At 38.6% G+C, this 22,351-nt stretch overlaps 1 protein-coding gene across 4 annotated transcripts in view; it reads right to left on the reverse strand.

Annotated features, from left to right (window-relative positions):
• Positions 1-22,351, reverse strand: part of SPEN (spen family transcriptional repressor) — a 100,010-nt gene that overhangs the window by 66,774 nt on the left and 10,885 nt on the right. For 3 of the 4 annotated variants that reach the window (XM_075060345.1, XM_032787601.2, XM_032787600.2), the window contains exons 2-3: positions 4,887-5,207; positions 466-942 (exon numbers count right to left, since the gene is read on the reverse strand). In XM_075060345.1, the coding sequence (XP_074916446.1) occupies positions 466-942; positions 4,887-5,207 (798 nt within the window). The other variant, XM_075060344.1, reaches the window with a different exon arrangement.

The following is a 22,351-nucleotide window of genomic DNA, read 5'->3' on the forward strand; positions in this document are numbered from 1 at the left end:
TTTGACAAGCAAACTCTTCTAGAAGTGTAAGGTTTTCTTGTCAAGAAATTGATAAAACTTCTCAAAGTAATAGCAAAGGGTTGCAGTGACATCACATTAATAGGACTTTATTTTTACATAGTATACTACAGAAAATTCACTAGTATTTGGAAGAATCTGTAACTACTACACTCTTGTCTAACAACAGTAGTCTGTTTTGCGATTCATTGTCCTTATGTTTCATCCCTGTTCACTCCTACATTCATGCACAAAATTCAGAATAATTTGTAGTGGGTCTCCCCAGATATTACTGGGGATTAGTACCACATTTTGATAGCTGAGGTTTCTGTACCTCACGTTTGCTTACTACAGATGCTGTCTGGAGAAAAGGATTACTATACTGTAGCAATTTTCTTCACACCGAGCTGATCACTGTTTGGTTTCATTTAGCAATGCATCCATGATAACCGAAAGCTGTTAACCTACCTGTCGCTGCTGGTACTACTGCTGCTGCTGATTGAATCACTACTGGACGATCTACTCCTAGAGCCGCTGCCACTAGGGGACCTCGTGGGTCTAGATGCTTGGCTAGCCAGCCTCTGGGGAGACTGGGTCCTAGACTGGGACGAATGTGGTGACCGACTCCTGCTGTGCTGATAATTCCGTTCTGGCCTTCTGCCTCGTACCTCCCGCGTAATATCATCCCTGTAGATATCCCTGTGTACCACACTGGGCAATGTAAACTGCTCCCGTGCCCTAGGTTCATAACGGGGGTCATGAGCATCAAAACGGTTTGGACTTCGACTCCGGGAAGTATAATAGAGCCCATGTTGTAATGTCCGCTCTCGAGGGTCTCTATAGTAATCCTGATCGTAATGTCTTGTCCGATCAAATCCTCCCGTCCCCCGTTCATGGTGTCCATAGGCACTATGTTCATAAGCACGCTCCCTGTTATCTGAAGCCCTGCATTTATAAGGGGGAAAAATATTTAATCAATCAGATAAGGGTAAGCAAAACAAAAAGCAAGTCATGCAAACATTTACTTCAGCACTGACTTTATTTTTGCAGCTGGTTCTCCACTAAACAGCAATAATCTATTAAGCAAACATTGACACACTTAAACATTTTACTTGACTCCAAAGTTATATTTATACACAGCAGAGATGAGCAATCATTTTACTTTAATCATAAATTGGGCTTTCATGACCAGTTTCCTTCAAAGCAGAATGTATCAATTTTTTTCACATTTTAATGTGGAATTCGAATTATTTTATTTTTAAGTAAGTCTTTATACTTTTAAATGAAACCATTTTTTCCCTGCATCCATCATCTAGTTTTTTAAAATGCGTTAATGAATTTTAACATTTATTTTCCACCTTATTATTACGTTTCTGCAGAAATATTGTTACAAATTAGGCTATAGTCATGAAAGCCTCAATGCAAAGCATGACCCAGAAGAAAGAAGCTGCTTTCAAAAGGGGTTATATCTAAGGTCCTAATTCATTTGTGATATTGTGGACATGGCAGATTCAGCAATATTAGGCTTCCACCGCAATTTTCTTTTAAATTCACTTACTCTGCAGTCCCTAATTTTGCGTACATGTTAAGGTTTAAACCACACACTTGTTCCCCAATTAGTACATTAAATGATCTTGGAGTGTTTTGGGTAGGGCTTTTAACCAGGGTGGGGTGAGCAGGGCAGCCACCCGTGGTGCAAAGGGGGGTGGGGGGGAAGAGAGACTGGGCAGAAAAATGATGGGGAAAAAAAACATAGTAGCGGCTAGAGCAGCACAGACATAAGGGGGGCATTACCATGCCCCCTGCAGGGCTCTGCCCTTACCAGTTTCTTTCCTCGTTTTTCCACTCTCTGCCCCTTCCCTCCCCACCCCCAGCGGCTTGCCCGCCCTGATTGCAGCCCTGTAATTGTAGCAAATTGTCTGGGTTATCAAAAAATTCACAGGTATAACATAAAAGTTGAGAGTTTATGTCGTTCCAACAATTTTTTCTTAAACAAATAGGTCTAATGTGGCTTTTCAAAATTATTGCTGTTAATAAAGGCCCATTATTACTTTTCCACAATTGTCCATGTTCTGTCCACAAATCAGCCACAATTATTTGAAGATCATTCCGGGATTCAGATTGGATCTTAGTTATCTCCCCTAGAGAAACCCAGAAAGTTAGGTTATCTTCTTCAAAATGTTTCCATCCTCATTACAAGGAGTTTTGATATTATCAGGCTTCTGCACCTAAAGTCCTGGGTATGTTGCTCCTCCTAAACAAATATTTTGATTGTTAATATCAGAAAAATAAATTGTTAAATCTCAAGGATAACTATCAAAGAGGATGGAGGTCCCAAAAAGGATTAAAACCCCACATGAAGAGAGATAAATTAGCTTTGCTGGGTATGTTTGTTAAGATTTTCAATTTGTTATTGCAGTCGAAGGATTTATATATCCTCCCTATGTCACTGAAACACATTGGTTTAAAGTAGCTAAGGCCCATTCTGTGTTTCAATATTAAAAACATTTTGTACATCATTGGAGGACAGTTCTATGTTCTAAGAATGTTAGCGTGCTATCTCAAATAAGAGTATAGTTTAGTCAGGTACCAGGATGGTATGTCTTCAAGACATGTCTACAACATGACAGATTAAGAATGATAGAGAACACATCAAATGTTTGAAAAACATATTTTCACAATTATAAATATGCCAGCGTCTAGGTTAACTTCAAAATCTAAGTATCCATTTTATGAGGAACATTTTAACCTCTCCTCTCTAACCTTCTCAGATTCTTCCTGGAGAACCAATTAATTATCAATTCCCTGGATCTTAATAACCCAACTCACTCCATAGTTCCTCTTCTTCTGCTGCATCATAGGATTTGTCTTCTATCAAAAATCGGGAAATATTTCAGTTTTTTCAAACTGGTAGCTGGATTAGACTCTTCTGTGATGAATATCTTCAGAAGTTACCTCAGTAATTTACAAATATGCCCCACAGAAGCCCTGGATCCATAATCCCTACAGTATACCCATCCTATGTTTCTTACACTCCACCTCACCTTAAGGTTGCATACCAGTAAGTGCCTGCCTAGACTGCATTTTTTCCTCCGAACTCTCTTTAAAAAAAAGCTAACCACACTAACAAAATGTAAAATAAAATTCCAATAATTTCTGTCCTATTTAAAATTCATTACATATTCTTCTACTTCCTTATCTTTTGCTTGTAACTATGGCATTAGAAAACAATTTCAAGGCCTAACAAATAAGAGATTCTATTTCTTTCCCCCTTTTGAAGGAACAAGATCAACAATTTTATCAATGATTGCATTTAGCATCCTATCAAATGTTAGCCAGTGAAAGACAACTTAATGATGTAACAGAAAAAGCAATACTGCTAGAAGGTTACTGTTATAGCTGACATAAAAGAACAAAGTCCTTATCCATTAAAAGGACACAGAAGACAGACACAAGAGCTAGCAGAGCTGAACATCTAATGGCTACAGTGCTTTTCTGATTTATCTATTAGTACAAAGAACTACTGGAGTTAGTGGAAAGAGAGGGTTTGACTTGGGTTAGGAGAGGGGCTAATATACACAGGGCAGGGCATACCAACCTTTTCCAAGTGTGGAAACACGACCTATATTCCCAATTAAATCTAGGGAGAGAACTGTGAACATAACTTCCCCAATTTTGGCCCCTCTTATAGGGGTAATCCACCTTCTTAATGGGCAAGGGTGTCAAATGATATTTTAGATGAACCAACAAGAAAAAAAATCTGAGTGACAAGATAAAAAAATCCACAGGAAGTAGTCCCAAACTGAAACCATAACTCTGAAACCCCCAGACTTCTTTCTTGAGACAGCTGACACTTAGAAATGCATCCATTATTTTAATTTCCGGCCCTAAGTCTGAATCAAGCAGCTGGTAGAAGTACACCCAATGTATGAGGGAATGCATCATGGCTGGCCACCCGGTATCCTCTATCCACCTTTGTAACCATCCAGCCCAGTCAATTTTGATTGATGTATCCACAAACTGATTATTAGCACCATGTCCTTAAAACTAAAGTACCTTTAACTGTGCGGTAGCAAATGGCTTTTTAAGATACCAGATAATAATCCACTCCCCTTGGCTGTACATCATCATATACATCTTGGCTGTATACCATCCCATAAATTCAAGGCAGTGGTTCTTATTCCAGTACTTTTAGAAGGACTATAATTTCCAAATTTTAGAAATGTCCATTTTTTTATTTTTTTTTTGGACAATACCATCAGGAAGAATAATCCCAATAACCTGGAACTGATATAGATCCAAAATGGAAACATCAAAAGCTGCTTTCAATCTTCTTCATCCAATACGTATTTCCATGCCTAAATGTTGTTTGTAGAATCCAAGATGCTGCATCACTGAAGTCTACTAGAAATTTTTGGTGACAATCCAATTAATATATAAACTGTATACAGTAAAAACTGAGGACTATGCATCAAGCTTTCAAATCTTATTTTCTAGTTTTCCGAAGATACTCCATATAGAACTTGTGCTGCAGCAATATAGCTCCATCTGGTAGCAGTGATACATCCGAGTAAGGCCTTAATTTTATCCAAAAAATGGAATCATTACTTCTAGAAGAATAACTCCAATATCGATGCTGGCCACAGGAAATCTTCCATCTTAAGATCACCTTATTTCAAGAGTAGATATCCAACCAGCTGCAGAAAACATCCTCTATGGATCCACAAGATACCAGCCACTGGGATAGGAATCACTTCCGTTTCCAACCCAAAATAGGAAACATAGATAATTCCCAAAATTTTAAATCCATCTGGGGGCCCTATATATGAGTTTGCGTTTCTCACCATATCAAATACAAAATACCTGCCTAGAGAAACCTTGGAACTTACCCATCAAGTCTCCGCTCATAACGTCCTTCCCGTGCATGAAGTGATGGTGGGGGGCCATAAGTGGGCCCCCCCCCACCTCCTCTGAACCCAGAAACCTCTCTACTACGGGATGCTATGGAAACTGTATCATCCAATCCCCGAGCAGCACTCGGAATGGTTCCTGGTTCATTATAATCCGTCCGTAGGTCTCTATCTCCCATTTTGTTGACAGAGTTGTGTGCCTTCTGTGCACTTTTAATGTCCACAAAATCCACAAAGGCCGCCACTCCACCTTCTGACCCCCTTTTGGGGAGAATTTTGACACTTTCGACACGTCCATATCTGCAAAAAAAACAAAGCAAAGCAAATATATTAATGCTAATAGTGAAGTGTAAAAAAAATACATATTCAAACAATTGAGTCTTCTAAAAAGTAAGTAAACTAATTTCAAAATAAGGATTTGGGTTTTCTTCTAGGCAGCTGTTTAAGAGGAAAATTACCATTTGTACTTTCAATAACTATTTTCAGGCTACCTTCCATTTTGATCTGAGAAGCATTTCTGGTTACGCTACCAAGAGATCCATCTTAATAGACTATATTCCCAAACAACAACATCCTAACAAATAAAAAGGCATTTATAGTTATAATGGTACTCCTAGCTTTTACCCTGATTTGACAATCTCGACATAATTAGCCGTATAAAACTGTCAAAATAATTATAAATAAAAAAGTTGCAACACTAAGAAAAAACTTGACACAGCTATTTTACTACTCTGATCTAAATTTAATTAATTCAGTGTTAAAACAACGTTGTTAATTCCTATACTGACTTCTGATTTCAAACTTATTTATTTACAATAGCTTCTTAGTTCACTTGTAAAGTGTGACCCACAAATGCACCTCTGGACTATGCTACTAGAATTCAACTTTAAACTCTCCATTATGAAACAGTAACACACTAGTTACATTCATGAAAGCAGAGTGGTGTCACATATGTTCTGATGTTAAGTAACTGCAACACTGTATAAGTTGTAACCATGGCTTATTAATAAGAGCAAGGATTTAATGAATTATGGATATGAATTCAACTATTTGCAAAAAACTACAAGCAACATACTACAAGGACTTGTATAAACTGATACAAAACAAAATTTTTTAAAAAAAACTGGAAGATGAAGAGTATCTTGTGTTAAATATGTTTTTGAAACAGTTTAGAGGCACTATGTATGCCAAGTTCCACATTTAAAATTTTGAACAGCCAATTCACTCAGTTAAGAAGTTTCTAAAAAGCAGATAATGGTATTTTATTGCATACGTTCATTAGTTACAAAAAACAAAACACTTCCAAAATATAAAATGCAGAATTTGGAAGCTCTTGACAAACTGGGTTGGAACATGCAAGAGAAAGTGTAAGACATTTATAAATTGTAAAGAGAAGGATATTACAAAAATTACTATTACTGATTCATGAGGATACAGTAAGTTGCTATAAAATTTGTGATAAAGGTAAAATTAGACACAGTTAAACCTTAAGCAATTATCAAAGCTGTTCTCAGCTACTTGCTCCAGGAGGAAAAAGAGCTCACAATCAATAGCAAGCATATCATGGATGAAGATTATTTCAGGAGCTATGTTTGACTGCGTTACATGCACGACTTTCATTAATAAACAACATTGCAAAAGCTACTCCAAGAGTGGACTTTCCAATCAAATGCTACATCTAGATGTAGATTCCATCTTCCTCGGTTTCACACAGTACCAAACACACTGTTCACTCTTCAGTAAATAATACATGCAGCTAACAAAAGCATCTTTAAAATTAAGTGAACAGGTTCCTTGTTGAATATAAAAGCCTTAGGCAGCACTGTAAATGAAAAGCAGCATAGAAACAGAATTTAGGGTATGTCTCCACTGCCCACAGTACAGCGCGTCTGCAGCAGTGCCAACGCTGTAACGTGGGCAGTGTAGTCACACTTTATCACCAGGGTAGAGCTCTCCCAGCGATAAAAAGAGACAGCCTCCAGCGAGCAGTGGCAGCTTTACAATAAAGCACCATCTACACTGGCACTTCTCAGCACTAAAACTTTTGTTTCTCGGCAGATGTTTTTCACACCCCTGAATGACTAAAGTTTTAGTGCTGAAAGTGGCAGTGTAGACACAGACTGAGTGTGAAACTAGAGGTTACAGTGTCTGGCACTTTAAAAAACAAATACAGGTACTGCCATTTGCCTTAAATTAAAGAGAAAGTAGAACAGTCTGTACCTTGATGTTCACCCCTTTTATAAGACTATGATAAGTTTTGTACAAAGTATGCCTTGTGAGGTATCATTTGAAAACTCTATTTGCTGATCATTATTGTTCTGGTAAAATGTGTGTGTATGTATAGTTATAAAATTATAAAATTCTACTTTATGACATTATTGAGACATAGTCCAAGTTTAGAAAAGCAGCCACAAACCAGGTCCTCAGAGACAAAAGGCAAACTGATGCCTCAACTAGGTGTCAGCAAAATCAAAGGGACCACCACCTGGTGTAATGGCCATTCTTCCGCAGGAAAAAGGGTTACAGAGTGAGAAATTTACACCTTGGCAAACAAACAGTTGGAGGCTCCTATTCTCACAATCTTTGTCTCCTGAACCCCCAGTGAAGAGGATTCTCAAAGAATAAGAAGAAATTCTCAAACTATAAGAATGAGAGTCAGACTTCAAGTTATGGCTCTGCTTCTCTATTTACCCATACGACATCAACAAGATCTGAAGAACAAAGAAGCGGTGGCGAATTAATGATTTTGCTGCCCTCCCGCCCCAGCCCTGCAACAACTCCACTCTTTCCCCATCCCCTATTCCAACCCCTTCCCCAAAGTCCCCGCCCCAACTCCGCGCCCTCCCTGTCCCTATTGGATGCCTTCCCCAAATCCCCACTCTGGTCCCGCCTCTTCCCCCAGTGCGTCGCATCCTCCATTCTCCTCCCCCCCTGCAAAACATCTGTTTCACAGCGCAAGCGCTGGGAGGGAGGGGAGCAGGACGCGGTGGCACGCACGCGGAGGAGGCAGAGGTGAGCTGTTACTACACTAGTGGGACGAGGTCAACCTAAGATACTCAACTTCAGCTATGCAAATAGGGTAGCTGAAGTGGGCGTATCTTAGGTTGACTTACCTGGCCGTGAGGACGGCGGCGAGTCAACCGCTGCCACTCTCCCGTCGACTCAGTTTCTGCCTCTTGTCAGCTGGAGTTTCGGAGTTGACGGGGAGCGCGTTCAGGGATCTATTTATCGCATCTAGACAAGACACGATAAAATCGATCCCCGATAGATTGATCACTACCAACCAATCCAGCGGGTAGTAAAGACCTGCCCATAAATTTGCTGACCCTGTAAATTTGTCGGCCTAGGCGATAATATGCCGCTGCAAAGGAGGCAGCACTGAACTGGAGGGGGGAGAGTCTGACTGAAAGGATTTCAGTCAGTAAGACTGCTAGAACATGTGGTGAGAGTCCTTTGCTTTTAATTCACTTAGCTTGTTAATTAGTTGCGTTTTGCTTTTCATTGTCTTATACAAATTCTGACTTTTATGCCTCATTACTTGTAATCACTTAAAATCTATTTGTAGTTAACAAACTTGTGTTATTTAAACCAGTGTGCTTGGATTGAAGTGCTTGGGAAACTCCATTTGAGATAACAGGATTTGTGCCTATAATTTTCTATTAACGAAATGACAGACTTTATACGCGCTTGTCTTGTAGCGCCCAGCCCTCTCCTGGACAAGAGGAACAGTTCTGAGGAAAAGTCTGGGACTGGGAATTTGCTGGTGCTGCTCTGCAGAGTAATCCAAGAGTGGCTGGCCACAGCAATCATACAACATAGCTGGGAATAATTTACATGCTAGATATTGTCTGAGCAGATCAGGAATGGTTGCTCTCACAGCGTAAAAAGCACCGTCGGTCAGAGAACTGAGGGAACAAAGCTGTTCAACAGTCCAGACTGCACCCTGGAGGTATTCCAGATATGAATACTACAATTTAAAAGCACTTTACAAAAACCCTCAGAAGGTTATACCAAGATCACTAGAAAAACTGCACTGGAATATATTCTCAAAATCCACAATTTTCACTCTGAGTTTTTCTGCATTTACAGAATATTCAAAGGCTACTGACAGAAGGAGAGGCTTCTGAAAGTTTCCCCATCAACTCAGATGAGGTTGTGGTAGGCTGGATAGTTGTATTAGGACTTGCATTTAAAACAATATTTGCAGAGACCAGAAGAAATAGGAATATTGTAGAGAAACAGCGAGGGGGATTATAAGAACGTACAAAGAAACAAGATGTGCAAGAGTAAAGTGGAGAGGATGGAAGGAAAAAAGTGAGCAGAGGCCCTTTGGGTAAAGTGAGATTAACTGTCCTCATGGTCATTTATGGTAATTAAGTATTTACTAGTGTGACTGAAATACATCTGATTCCCACAAGAATATTTTAAAAAATAAAACTGGTCCCCTACAAGCCTAAAAAAAAGAAAAGATGAGAACGAACTGAGTGTTTCAATTTTGTTTTCCTTTGAGTCTCTATGAATTCAGTGTGTAGTACCTAGTGTATCAATTTGCATTTTTATTTTCTCAACATTTACAAATCCAATTTGACAGCGTTTTTCCATACTTTGTTTTTAGCAACAATTGAATCATGAACTCCTCACAAAAAATATCCTAAAAACCTTTGAGAGTCCAATTATATATAGCCTAGCTAACAATGTGGTAGTGCCATCTGTCAGTTACATTTCACACAAGTGCTCTTAAAATACTGGTTTCCACTTACTATCCTGACAAACTTTTTATTTTCCCATTTTGCTAGTTATGGCACTTCCAAGTTTATAAAAAACTGGATAAAAAAATATCCAGGAGCTGTTTGTAATCACCATAGTATAAATTGAGATCCAGTAATCTACCAAATGTTCACTTATGCCTCTATTTAAGCTATGGGAGAACAAGAAGTGCAGTACCTGCCGTACATCAACAGAATTTGATCCTCATGCACCAAAACAAGCAAACCAATACTATGTCTTTTATATCTAAATCCCAATTTATCTATTAGCAAGTTTTATGTTAAAAATTACATGCTCACACGACAATTTGCTTGACAAATTGTTTTAATTCTTGTGTAAAAAACTACCCTGAGTACTGTGAAATGCAGAATCATAATTTTATTTATTTCAAACAAAAAAATACTCTATTCAATCTTTACATTTGTAATATAAAATACAACAGGAGATTTAGTGCAATACTTTTAAATAGTCTGGCTGATAATACAACCAATCTTCGCTGAATGCCTGAAATCATTTTCCTTGCATGTTAAAGGAACAGATATCCTCACTGTACAAAAACCCAGGGATTTTCCCCGTGGGCTGTTTAGGCAGGCAAATGCATGAGCAATTTAAATTACTCTGGTATCCTACTTCTACGGTAGAAATAGTCCTAAATAATCCAACTTTAATTGAGATGATTCATTTTAATCTCTCCTCTATCTAGATGCTAAAATGTATATGTGGCTTTAGTTTGCTGCACTACAGCCTTGACGTGCAATGGGGACGATCTGTAATAATCACCTTTCTTGGAGGGTGGCGGGGGAAGGGGGGGAGCACGAGAGCGCGGTAAGCGTCCAGAGCCAGCTGCTGACACAGGAAGATTTACATTTTCCTTGCCCCAACGCGGTCTGTGCCCTTTGATTACACACACATCCTATAGTACCCCATCGTGAGGATTAATTTGTCTAGTGATCCGACCCAGCCCCACCCATTGGCTGCTCTCCGAGCTGCTCCTGTCTTTGCAGTTGCTGATAGAAGGGGAACCGCATTGCTCCATGCTATTTGATCCTAAAGGGAGAGGAGGGGAGATCTGCAATGCTGCATCACAAGACAGGTTACTGCAGCAAAACAATACATTACAAGAAAATGAGACTTTCCAGAGCGCTGGGGGAGGAGAAGCAGTACTAAGGATACATTTCAATACTGTGATCGCAAGTTAATGCAAGATGGCGGGAGATACACTGCAGGGAGCAGCTGCAGAGGAAACAAGGACTTTGAGTGGTGCAACCTTTGTCCACAATCGGAAGGGCTGGGAAGAGGGGACAAGAGGACAACAAAAGCCATCACGACCTTCGGTAACGTTGGCAGAGGGGCGCCTCTGAAACCTTCAGGTCATGTATTTATATCTATGCGTCAGCCCTTTCCAAGAAGCGTGTTTCACAATCACTGGCAGTCAGAACAGAAAACAAAGAAGATCGTTTGCTGTGCTCTAACTCTACCAACCCTAAAGAAAACAAGGCTTTTTACTGCCTCTTCCTATGTCTACCTCATGCTGATTAATCATTACCTACCAATGTGTAGACAGGCAGTTATTAATCTCACTATACAATGCAGCATTTCAGTGACTCCCAGCAGGAACTATTATTGTTTACTGATTATTCTGGAAAGAAGAATGCAGAGGTCATATTTTTCTCTGTCTGGAGAAGCAAACCAGAGTTATAAAATACAGAGCTGGAAGAGACCTATTAGGTCACTGAGTGCCCCTCGCTGTCAGTGCAGGATTGCAACAACGGGCTGTAAACAAGTGTGATGTCTTTTTTTCTTTTTAAATTACTAGATCATTATTGTTCAGTCCGACTAAGCGACACTTACAGTGATCCATCTTTCCAAACACGGAAAAGGAAATAATTATTTAAACTCTGTTTTTTATTGTAGAGAGCAGGCATATCATAATCAACCAACTGAAATCTCTCTGGGCTCTCGGTACGGCTGCTGTGCGGTGCACGTTTCTCCGTCCCTCAACCCCAGTCTCCCCTCCCCCGCATCTCTCCCTCACATACAGGCAAACAATGGACAGTCTGGGAAACATTTCCCTCCACCAATCCAAAGCCAGCTTCTCTCCTCCTCCCTAGGCCCAACGTGTCACTGAGACAAAGCCCTGCTGACTGGGGGAGGAGGTAGAAGAAACAAGGCAGCAGTTTGCCAAAGTCATCTCTCCCTGAACAACTTTCTTTAAGCAAATCAGTACCGAGGAAATTAAAAAGCTAAAGCCTATAGCTATTGCTGGGTCATAAGGGTACCTTTGCATGGCTGATGTTTTTGACTGCAACAATGAGCCACTTGGTTTCACCACAAATTAGATGTTTATCACAACTATTCACTCTTTTGAATAGTTTCAACTAGTCCTTAATTTTTATTTATTTATTTTTTTTAAACACAGGGCTATTGTAAAGGAGTTGCATGGCAAAAGACTTTTTAAACAAATATTTTAAATTTGGGGTTACTCATATAAATTAGTTAGGATCTCAAATCTTTTTATTACCTTTATTTCAGGCAAATTCTGCTTTAAGAAACAGGAGGCAAAGAATCGGTTTTTACTGACAATTCAAATTTTTCCTTGAATTATACATATTATAGAAATAAAATAAAATGTCTTGTCTCCCCTTGTCCCCTTAATTGGTGTAATCTCAAGAGGAGCTCCCAGCAAGTCCTCCAGCCTCCTATGCCGATATTTTCAACACTGCAAAATTGTGTAATTTCAGTCCCAGGTGCAGAAAAGCCGCTTTACATTTTTGCTTCAATCTCATTATCAGTTAGCATAATAAAATCCTATTTACAGTAACAACAGCAAACAAAAAACTAATTTATCATTTCTGTTTGTTTCTGCAACAGTAGATACTGACAGTGACACATCACAAGATGTGATATTACAGCAGGACACCTGCACACTTGAAATTCGTTTGTCAGGTACAAAGCAAAAAGCCAAATACCTTCAGCCTCCTGAGAAGTGCAGCTGTTCTACCTGTGCAATGCCCAAACTCTCCCTCTTTTAATTATTATTATGTAACTGAAGGACACAGATCCTGACTTGTTAGAGTGCTCACACAGTCTGAAGCTTTGTTGGCCAATCATATTCTTCTTTTCCTGCTGATATTTTTTATAATAAAATAATGTGAACTGATATAATCATTATCCAGATGACTAGAACTGCCTGACTCATTTTATAACTTTAAACTAGTCCAAAAATTAGATGCCAGAGACTATTCTAAATCTGTGCTGTCTCTTTCATATTAAGCAAAACTTTACTGGTTAAAGGCACAGCAATGGAAAATATACACATACTAAATTGTAACACAGGCTTATATAATCATTCCTATAGGGTTTTTTAGCTAGCCTAGCAGAGCTTTTTTAACCCAGAGCTTCTATTCACTTGAGTTCTAGAGTATTCCACTATTCAGGACACAACAGTTTTATACTTCTAAATCCTTTGTGACATTTTTTGCCTAGCAGGACAATAAGGAACTAGTGCTGGTCAATGTAATGCTTCTTATATCCCAGAGGAATAACAGAATTTCCAGCTGAATCACTGCACACTCTAGCCTAGTCTATAACATAGTACATATTCAGGAATCACTTCAACAGCTGTCACTAACAAATCCAAAGGAAATAGTGCTTAAAAGATTTAACTATGGTTTAAAAGTCTAACAATGTAGATGGGACAAAACCATCTTCTGCATCATTACATGAATGGTACAAAAAACTGTCTTGTCAACACAATCAGTAAAGGTTTTCAACACCCACTGCTGAAGACAGAAGCCATGCGACTACAACATGAAGGGACTTAGGGTATGTGTAACAATGTAAAAAATAATAATACTGCAGCAAGTCTCAGAGCATGGGTCAATTGATTTGGACTCATTAAGGGTCTAAAAATAGCAGTGTAGAGGTTCCAGGTGGGTCTGAAGCCCAGATTTGGAGAACCTTCCCACTCACCAAATTTCCAAGTCTGAGCTCCAACTCCAGCAGGAATGTCTACACTGGTATTTTTACCCCATAGTGCTAGCCCAAGTCAATATGGGCTCTGAGATCGGGGGGAGAAAAGAGAATGTTGGTGTAGATGTGACTTGTGTCTGTATAGGGTCTAGCACTATATGGCCCTGACCTTGATTAGGGCCTTTGGGCATTATAATATAAATATGAAATAAAAATACACAACAGAATAAAAAGTAACAACATGTCTGACCTGATGCTTGTGTATATTTTTATCTTCATCTGTATTAATCACTGCGTCCATCTACTTGTCCTACATATCTTAACATATTTTTCCATTTCATATTATTTTCTGCATCAACAGTTATATTATGCCAAAAGTGGCATGAAACTTACAAAACCCTGCACATATTTATCACCACCCTGAGATCAGAGCAGCATCAGAAATACAAATCTTGTGAATTCCACTCTAAGTCCAGTGCTCCCCTTGAAATCTGACAAAATGTTTGGTTATGCACTGGTAGGAAAGAAAAGAGACAAGAGAGCTTATAAATAGATACAGAAAAAGAAAAGAACTGAAGCAAACCTGAAAGAAACAGAAGCTTGAAAGAGGCACTGACAGAAATACCGGAAAATACTGAATCTGAAAAAAACCTTTACAAATACAGATACAAAAAGCAGCAAACAGAAGAAAACAAGAACTCTAAAATAATCAAGGTGACTTTAAAAAAAAAAAAAAAAAAAGGTGGAAAAGTTAAAAAAGGTAAAAAAGGAAGGAAAAATTTTTAAATGGTTTTACAAGATTTTCAGGGTAGGGAGAAGCAAGATCATATAAAAATATTTTAAAAATTGAGTGTACTTCCTTTCCACCCCAGAAGTGGCTGCATTTCAGTGGCATGGAAGCAATTTATATACAGACACGCCCCGGGTTATGCAAACCCGCACTTATGGAAATAGTTGGGTTTTTTCCCTCCATGTAATGGTTGGGTATACATTTCCAACTTATGCAAAATTCAAGTTACACAAGGCGTTCCGGAACAGAATGCTTGTGTAATTTGGGGAGCGTCTGTAGTAATAATAGATACATACAGACTGCGTAACATTTAAGGATACTTTGAGATGAAAGATGGCATGAAAATAAATGCATCAAGTTTAGTTTGTGTTTCCCAAGGCCTGGCCCGCATAAGCCATAAGTCTGTCCCACTGGTTCCTCTAGGTTTAAGAGTTGAACCTCTTTCTAGAGCTCCTTCCCTATTAAGCCTCTATACACAAAGTATTGTGCAGAGCTCTACAGACAACACCATATAAAGATAAGTGCCATAATGCAGTTTCCATTAGCCAGGTAGAAAAAACAGCCCAACAAAATACCTCTGCATTTTTACACTGGGACATCTCAAATTACATAAAAGGAGAAGGAAGAAGTTAAGAGTTCTTTTTCTGCTAGAATCAGCTTTTCCTTGGTCTCCAAATTAATGTTGCAGTGCCTATTCATAATTGTTAATCTTACCCTAAGCAACCTGAAAACTGTCTGATGTTAGGAATACAAAGTGCAGGTTATTAAATACAAAAGGACTGACTGCTGTGTTTTACAGTTAAAGCCTGCATAAAACTTTAGTTGGCACTTTCATTAGACCAACAGGATATTTTACATTTCTTTGCACCACACAATCACCAACTTCTTTCAATTTTCAGAGAACCTCAAATTAAGGTGGTTGGTTTTAGCTGTGCAACTCCTTCAGTGTTAATAACTGGTGAATAGCTACAGCACACTCCATCAGATATTTTGGAAATTGAATGAAATATGCTTATCTGGTTTCGAACAAATGGAAATCCAAAATTTTCCATTTAAATATCAGGCCTAAAATTTGTTTTCTGCTTTACTTCAAATTGAGCCATGCTGTGAAAAATATTTCCATGGCATTTTCAATCATAAGGGGAAAAAACCAACAAGTTAATCAGAATATGTTCCCAAGCTTGTAAATATATAAATTTTAACAATTCAATTCTGTCTACATTTATCAGAGATACAAAACTGAATTCACTACATCCACTAAAAAGTACATTTCAAGCCAAGTTTAAACAGACATTCAAAGAAAGGTAACCTGATGAACTCAACTGCTAATCATTACTGCACTGCCACTCAAAACAACCTCAGAGACTGTTCTAATTTGTTAAATTATATCTCAAACGCTGATTTACAAATACAGAAACTTACATAGGGCTGCTGAACCTGCCAAGCAGCTGAACTTAAAAGAAGCCAAGAGCAGTATCTACTATAAACATTTCTATACGAATTTTAATTACCACAGGCCTGATCCAAAATCCACTGAAGTCAATAGGTGACTTTCCATTGAATTCAATGACCTTTGGATCAGGTTCTATATTGGTTCTTGGCATCGCAGAAATACAAAAAATAGCTTGATTTAATGACTACTTGTAGCAGACTGCTAACCTCATTCATGCTGCTGTCCCTTCAAGATTAATCTGACTACTTTGGAAATGTTGAAAATATTTTTAATGTAACCATTTCTGCTTACTACAATTAACAAATGATACCCTTTGATATCCTTGATTTGATCTACTGTACAAGTTTTTATTTTCTTTTGAAATTTAACAAAACACTGCAGGATTGAAATGATATTAAGACATTCTTGTAAAATAAATATAGATGTTAACAGGCAAGCAACTCACAAGGCCAGTTTATACCACTGATCCAAATACTGTATCTTTCTCAACACTAAGTCCAAAGTGGAGCTGATTTCTGGACCAACACTTTCTAAAGAGAAACTTGGCAGTGTAAAATTAAAGCACGAGGTTTAAAGTAAAGGTAACAGAGGCCACCAATAATTTGTGGAGTACTTACTGACTGGTTCTGTAGAGCAGACTGGTCTCATGGTGCTGGCTTTCCATGTTTCCAAGATGGTACATCACATTAAAGACAGCTAAAATATATATCAAATGCTTTTCTAATATTATTTTTCCCTGTAAGCAGCTATAGTTGCCATAGGGATGTTAAAGCAATTGTGAGTGAGAAGGGAGGTGGTCTGCATGATTATGAATGAGAGAGAGCTCTCTTTAGATCCAGTTCACACTACGCAAAAGTTTGAAAAATTCTATATTAGTTTCATCAGCACACCATGCAAGAATTAAAGCCACTGACATCATGGGAACACTAGCATCCTGATTTTACTATGGGAACAGACAGTATGAAGGCAATGATTCAGAGAAGTCCTTTAATTATCCCATTCCTACTGTTTTCCAGTAGCGGTGCTTCTGGATAGCAATATTCTTCCAGCTCTGCTTTTCCAAAATTTGTTTACAGAGACTTTTATGGAGCTTCCAGCCCCCAGGGTGGATAAATATTAATCATTATTTAAATAAAGAAAAACTTATTTAAACTGATGTTTATTTTGTTGTTATAATAAACTTGTTTTACAAATAAACTTACTTAAAATGAAATCTGAATTTAATACAAAAAATAAGGCCTAAAATTATAAACTCTTAAAACATTTAAACAAAAAAAATAAATCCATAAGTCCATGAGCCTCTATCCAAAAAACTTTGAGTTAAAGGCTACTTTTCTATATAAAGAAAGAATCAGGGAAAAAACATCCAACTTTTGAGGTCAAGCTTTACCAATTCGCACAATAGCTCATGTACTGTATTAAGGGCTTACTCTGGTTCAATAAAAATATTGAACACACAAAACATATAAATTCCAGTTACCATCCTAATGCAGCTTGACACAAGTCATGAGCAAAAAGTTAATCTAGTAAATAAGCAATATATTCACCACCATTTTCTAACATACTAAAAATGAAAAATTTATAGAATCTGAAAATATTAAACCGTATAATTGCTTAAATATATACTTATAGTGTACCCTCCTGGGTAGTAAAAAGATGTACCAAATATAACGTGAAGGCTCTTAGCTGTAAATCAACATGTTTTAATGCTTATCTCAACCAATGAGAATGCATCTTTCTTTAGGAATTAAGTACAAATGGAAAAGTTAATTAAAAACAATTATTTAAATCAAGGCTTTCAATTTGGTGATCTAAATCTCCCTGATTTAAATGAATCCACCCTGCCAGCCCTTAGCAAAAAACAGCAGTTCTTGAGGGTGTTCTCACTAGTAGTACTTCTCCCACCAAGCATGATCCTTCGAGGAGCCCTCAACTTCAACAGTAGCAACCATTAAAGAATCAGTTTATGAAAACCATTAAGGTGATTTATGTGACGAACTGAATTTTTAATATAGCTTCCCCACTTTTATCTTAGCCTAGCTAATTAGCCATATGCACTCTTCCCAAAGTGCTCATGGGGCATATAAAGGTTGCGTAGAGCCAGAGGAAAAATTTAGCAAAGTCTTGTATCAGGCCAGATGGGCAAGTCATCCATTTCTTCGGTTTTCATTTTCAGCTTGAATTGTCTCAGAATGTATCATTCTGTAACCTTATTGACACCATGGCTATCAATGGTTGGTTGTTTGGGGGTTGTCTTCTGTGGGAAATCTCTCAACTTTGACTATCAACAGTAGGCATACTAAGGAGTCAGGGCACATGTGTTTTTACCATCATGTCAGTGGAAACACCTGTCCACTGTCCACACTAGCACACCATCAGCAGAGGTGCACTGATGGAAGATTAAAAAACACAGCATAGACAGTCAATGGTACTTTTTGTACCTGGGCTATCCAAGAATGACGTGCTAAATACTTTGACACCCTACACAGTAAATCTTTCCTGAACTTTGTTTTCATTTTTGCTTTACAATTCTCATTTAACATATCATTTCAGGAGATGTATCAGGAACACTGCAAAGTCAGCACATGAAAGATTTTAGTTTTACTTCTGTTACAAAGTCATCTTTTTGATGGGGTGGAAAGCTTTTAGAAATATGATTATACATAAGGGAAGTATAATGATCAAGTGTATGGGTAGAACAGCGAATGTTTTGACACTGTTTGATCTATTAATTTACATGGTGGTGTGGGGAAAAGGAATATAGTTCTTTAAGAGCCAGGACATAGAATATTAGGGTTGGAAGGGAATTTAGGAGGTCATCTAATCCAACCCCCTGCTCAAAGCAGGACCAATCCCCAACTTTTTTTTTTGCCCCAGATCCCTAAATGGCCTGTTAAGGATTGAACTCTCAACCCTGGGTTTAGCAGGCCAATGCTCAAACCACTGAGCTATCCCTCCCCACACCTTCCTATGCCATACATAAAAGCAATTTGCTTTGATGGAAGAAACCAAGGCCGTGAGAACATGCAACTAGGCAAACAGGGATGGGCCTCTGTACTCACTGCCCTCCATTATACACATATGAAACACTAATCAAAGTTGTACACGCCTCCAAGAGTGGAACTTGGCTCAATATATTTAAGTAATAATCTTAAATAATGCATCCGACAAAGTGGGTATTCACCCACGAAAGCTCATGCTCCAAAACGTCTGTTAGTCCATAAGGTGCCACAGGACTCTTTGCTGCTTTTACAGATCCAGACTAACATGGCTACCCCTCTGATACTTGACAATCTCATGATAGTGAAGTTTCAGGATTCCTCCTTCCCCAAAAAGCTACAATATAAATGTGTTAATCGGTAATTAGTATAATTTTAGAACAGGCACTCTAAATGAGTGGTTAAGAGCAACAAGTAGACGGTTCAGTTTCAATCTTCCATTACATGATCCTGGGAAAGTCGTAGTACATAGACATTAAGTAACTTCTCCATCTGTAAAATGGAGATACTACTACTTACTTAGTTTTGCAAAGTGCTTTGTGACTTTCCACTTTTATAGTGCTTTTTATCTGAAAGTAGGCCTTTTACCAAACAAGTTACCTGTGGTTCATGACCTACATGAGTCTTAGCCACATCCCCAGAGAGGAGAAAAAACAACCCTTATAACAACCCAAAATAACATTCCTATTATTTCATGAGTAGTCCATTTGGTTCTCCTAATGTGATTCCCAGCTCTACCCTATTAAACAGGAAAAAAGAGGGATTTAGCTTCCAGCCCTTGTTGCAACAAACTGCAGTTGTGCCAACTGGCTTGACCATCTGAGACTCTAGCACTGGGGACCCCCAAAATCACCAGGTAATTCTTCTCCATTCTCTCTAAATTAATGGCCAAGAAAGAAGCATCAGATGGTGAAATCTCGTCTTGTGTGTGCTTTTACTCTATACTTTGCACATTTCAAGGAGGAGAGCAGCATTTCTCAAATTGGGGTCCTGACCCAAAAGAGAGTTGCAGGGGAGTCACAAGGTTATTTTAGGGAGGTCATAGTATTACCACCCTTACTTCTGCGCTAATTTCAGAGCTGGGTCACCAGAGAGTGGCAGCTGTTACCCAGGCTGCCAGCTCTGAAGGTGGCACCCCACCGGCAGCAGCAGAAGGGTGGCAATATCATACCATGTCACTCTTACTTCTGTGCCTCTGCCTTCAGAGCTGGGTAGCCAGACAGTGGCAGCAGCTGACTGAGGGCCCAGCTCTGCAAGCAGCAGTGCAGAAGAAGGGTGGTAACATACCATGCCATCCTTACTTCTGCGCTGCTGATGGTGGCAGCTCTGCTTTCAAAACTGGGCTCCCAGCCAGCAGCAGCCACTCTCCAGCTGCTCAGCTCTGAAGGCAGTGCTGCCACCAGCAGCAGTGAAGTAGTAAGGGTAGCAGTACTGCAATGCCTCCTACAATAACCTTGAGACCACCTCACAAATCCTTTTTGGGTCAGGACCTCTACAATTACAACACAGTGAAATTTCAGATTTAAATAGCTGAAATCATGAAATTTACTATTTTTAAAATCCTATGGCCATGAAATTGACCAAAATGGACACTGGACTTGGTAGGGTCCTAGCTATAGGGAAGATTTCACATGGACCTATTAAAATAGTTTCTTCCCAGAAATTGCTCATTGGTGTTGAGAGGCTATCCATTCCTGTTATCTTTGTAAAGTGGTCTTTATAGGAAAAGTTATCAACCAACTGCCTTATAACCAAGATAGTTTGGTAGCCTCTGTGCCATTTCTTAAGTAGGAAGAGGTGCAATGATTCACAGGACTTGCAGGCGTAGTCACGAATTCTGGAAGTTCATCTACTCCTGAAATTTCACAATTTTCAATTCAAAGAGGAAAACTTCCCCTATCACCCTGAAACTTAAAGAGTTATTTCTCAGTTCACAGCCACTGTGTGCTAGGTGGTTTTGGAAATCCCACCTAAATATGTGATTATGAGCCTATTTAAGCAGTATTTTCAAAACAACCCAAGGAACTTAAAAGCACAAGCCCCATGGACTGCAAACTGCAAACCTAAGTGGAAGAGGAGGAAAGCTGAAATACTTTAACCAGGCTATACTGACTTATGAATATTCACTCAGAAGGTAGCTTGCCAATATAATACAGGCTAGTTGCCTATCAATTTTGTTTGAGTTGGTGTTGGTCTCACAGTAAGAAGATTAATGAGGACTTTTACATGTCTTTTGTAGCATGGATGAGCAGTTTAAATCTGAAACTTCTTAGAAAAAAATATGTAAAATCTGAAATTCTACAAACTATAATCAAGTACAAAACATCCATGGTTTGTCATTTACAACTATAGAACAGGAAGAAAGAGTAACAATTAAAATACATGTTGATTTAAATACAGTTATTTTTCCCAAATTCTTTTTATCCACCCTGTGGTGGAGACATTAATATTAGCTCAATCTCATGTTTGATTGGAAGCTATATATTTTTACCTATCTAGAGGGAATGGATCTCTCACTCAAATTCACACCACTCCAAAATCAACATATGCTAAATGAAATTATAAATTTGAAATCACTGGTGCTTTTGGAAGAAGCTAAAGGAGGATCCATTTCAGAAAGGAGAACTTATTTGATACGCATAATACTAAATGATGAAAACCCAATTGGCACCCAGATCTGACTCCAAATTATGTATGGGGGAGGGGATAGCTCAGTGGTTTGAGTATGGGCCTGCTAAACCCAGGGTTGTGAGTTCAATCCTTGAGGGGGCCACTTCGGGATGTGGGGTAAAATCAGTACTTGGTCCTGCTAGTGACCAGGCAGAGGGCTGGACTCAATGAACCTTTGGGGTGCCTTCCAGTTCTAGGACATAGGTATATCTCCATATATTTATTTTTTTAACATGCCTACCATCATCCTCCCAAACTCATGGACGTGAGGTCCCTACAACCAATTTGGTACAGTCTCCAGCTATGGATATAGGGAAGTAAACCCATTTGGTGCAGTAGATGATGTTGGAGATCAATTATTCTGCCAAAACAGCTCTGCCACTCTTCTGGCTTTGAAATGGTTTATGCTGAGCAGTTCCAATATTGCGTTGATAAGATTTAGAAGTTAATGTTTTGTGACTAGGCTCACATTTAGTACATCACATCAAAAATGAGACCAAGAAAGTTTTAGCATTAGTTCACAAAATTAAAATTTTTTCAAAGTTGTTGTACTGTTATATATACACTGTTATACTTTGTTATACTGTTCCTTTTTAAAAAAAAATGCAAACAAAAGCACAGTTTCCTTTGCCTTTAACACAAAAGTTTATATCAGGGTAGGCAACCTATGGCACGTGTGCCGAAGGCAGCACGCAAGCTGATTTGCAGTGGCACTCACACTGCTCAGGTCCTGGCCACCAGTCCAGGGAGCTCTGCATTTTAATTTAATTTTAAATGAAGCTTCTTAAACGTT

This window comes from Chelonoidis abingdonii, chromosome 23 (assembly GCF_003597395.2).
Source record: "Chelonoidis abingdonii isolate Lonesome George chromosome 23, CheloAbing_2.0, whole genome shotgun sequence".
NCBI lineage: Eukaryota > Metazoa > Chordata > Testudines > Testudinidae > Chelonoidis > Chelonoidis abingdonii.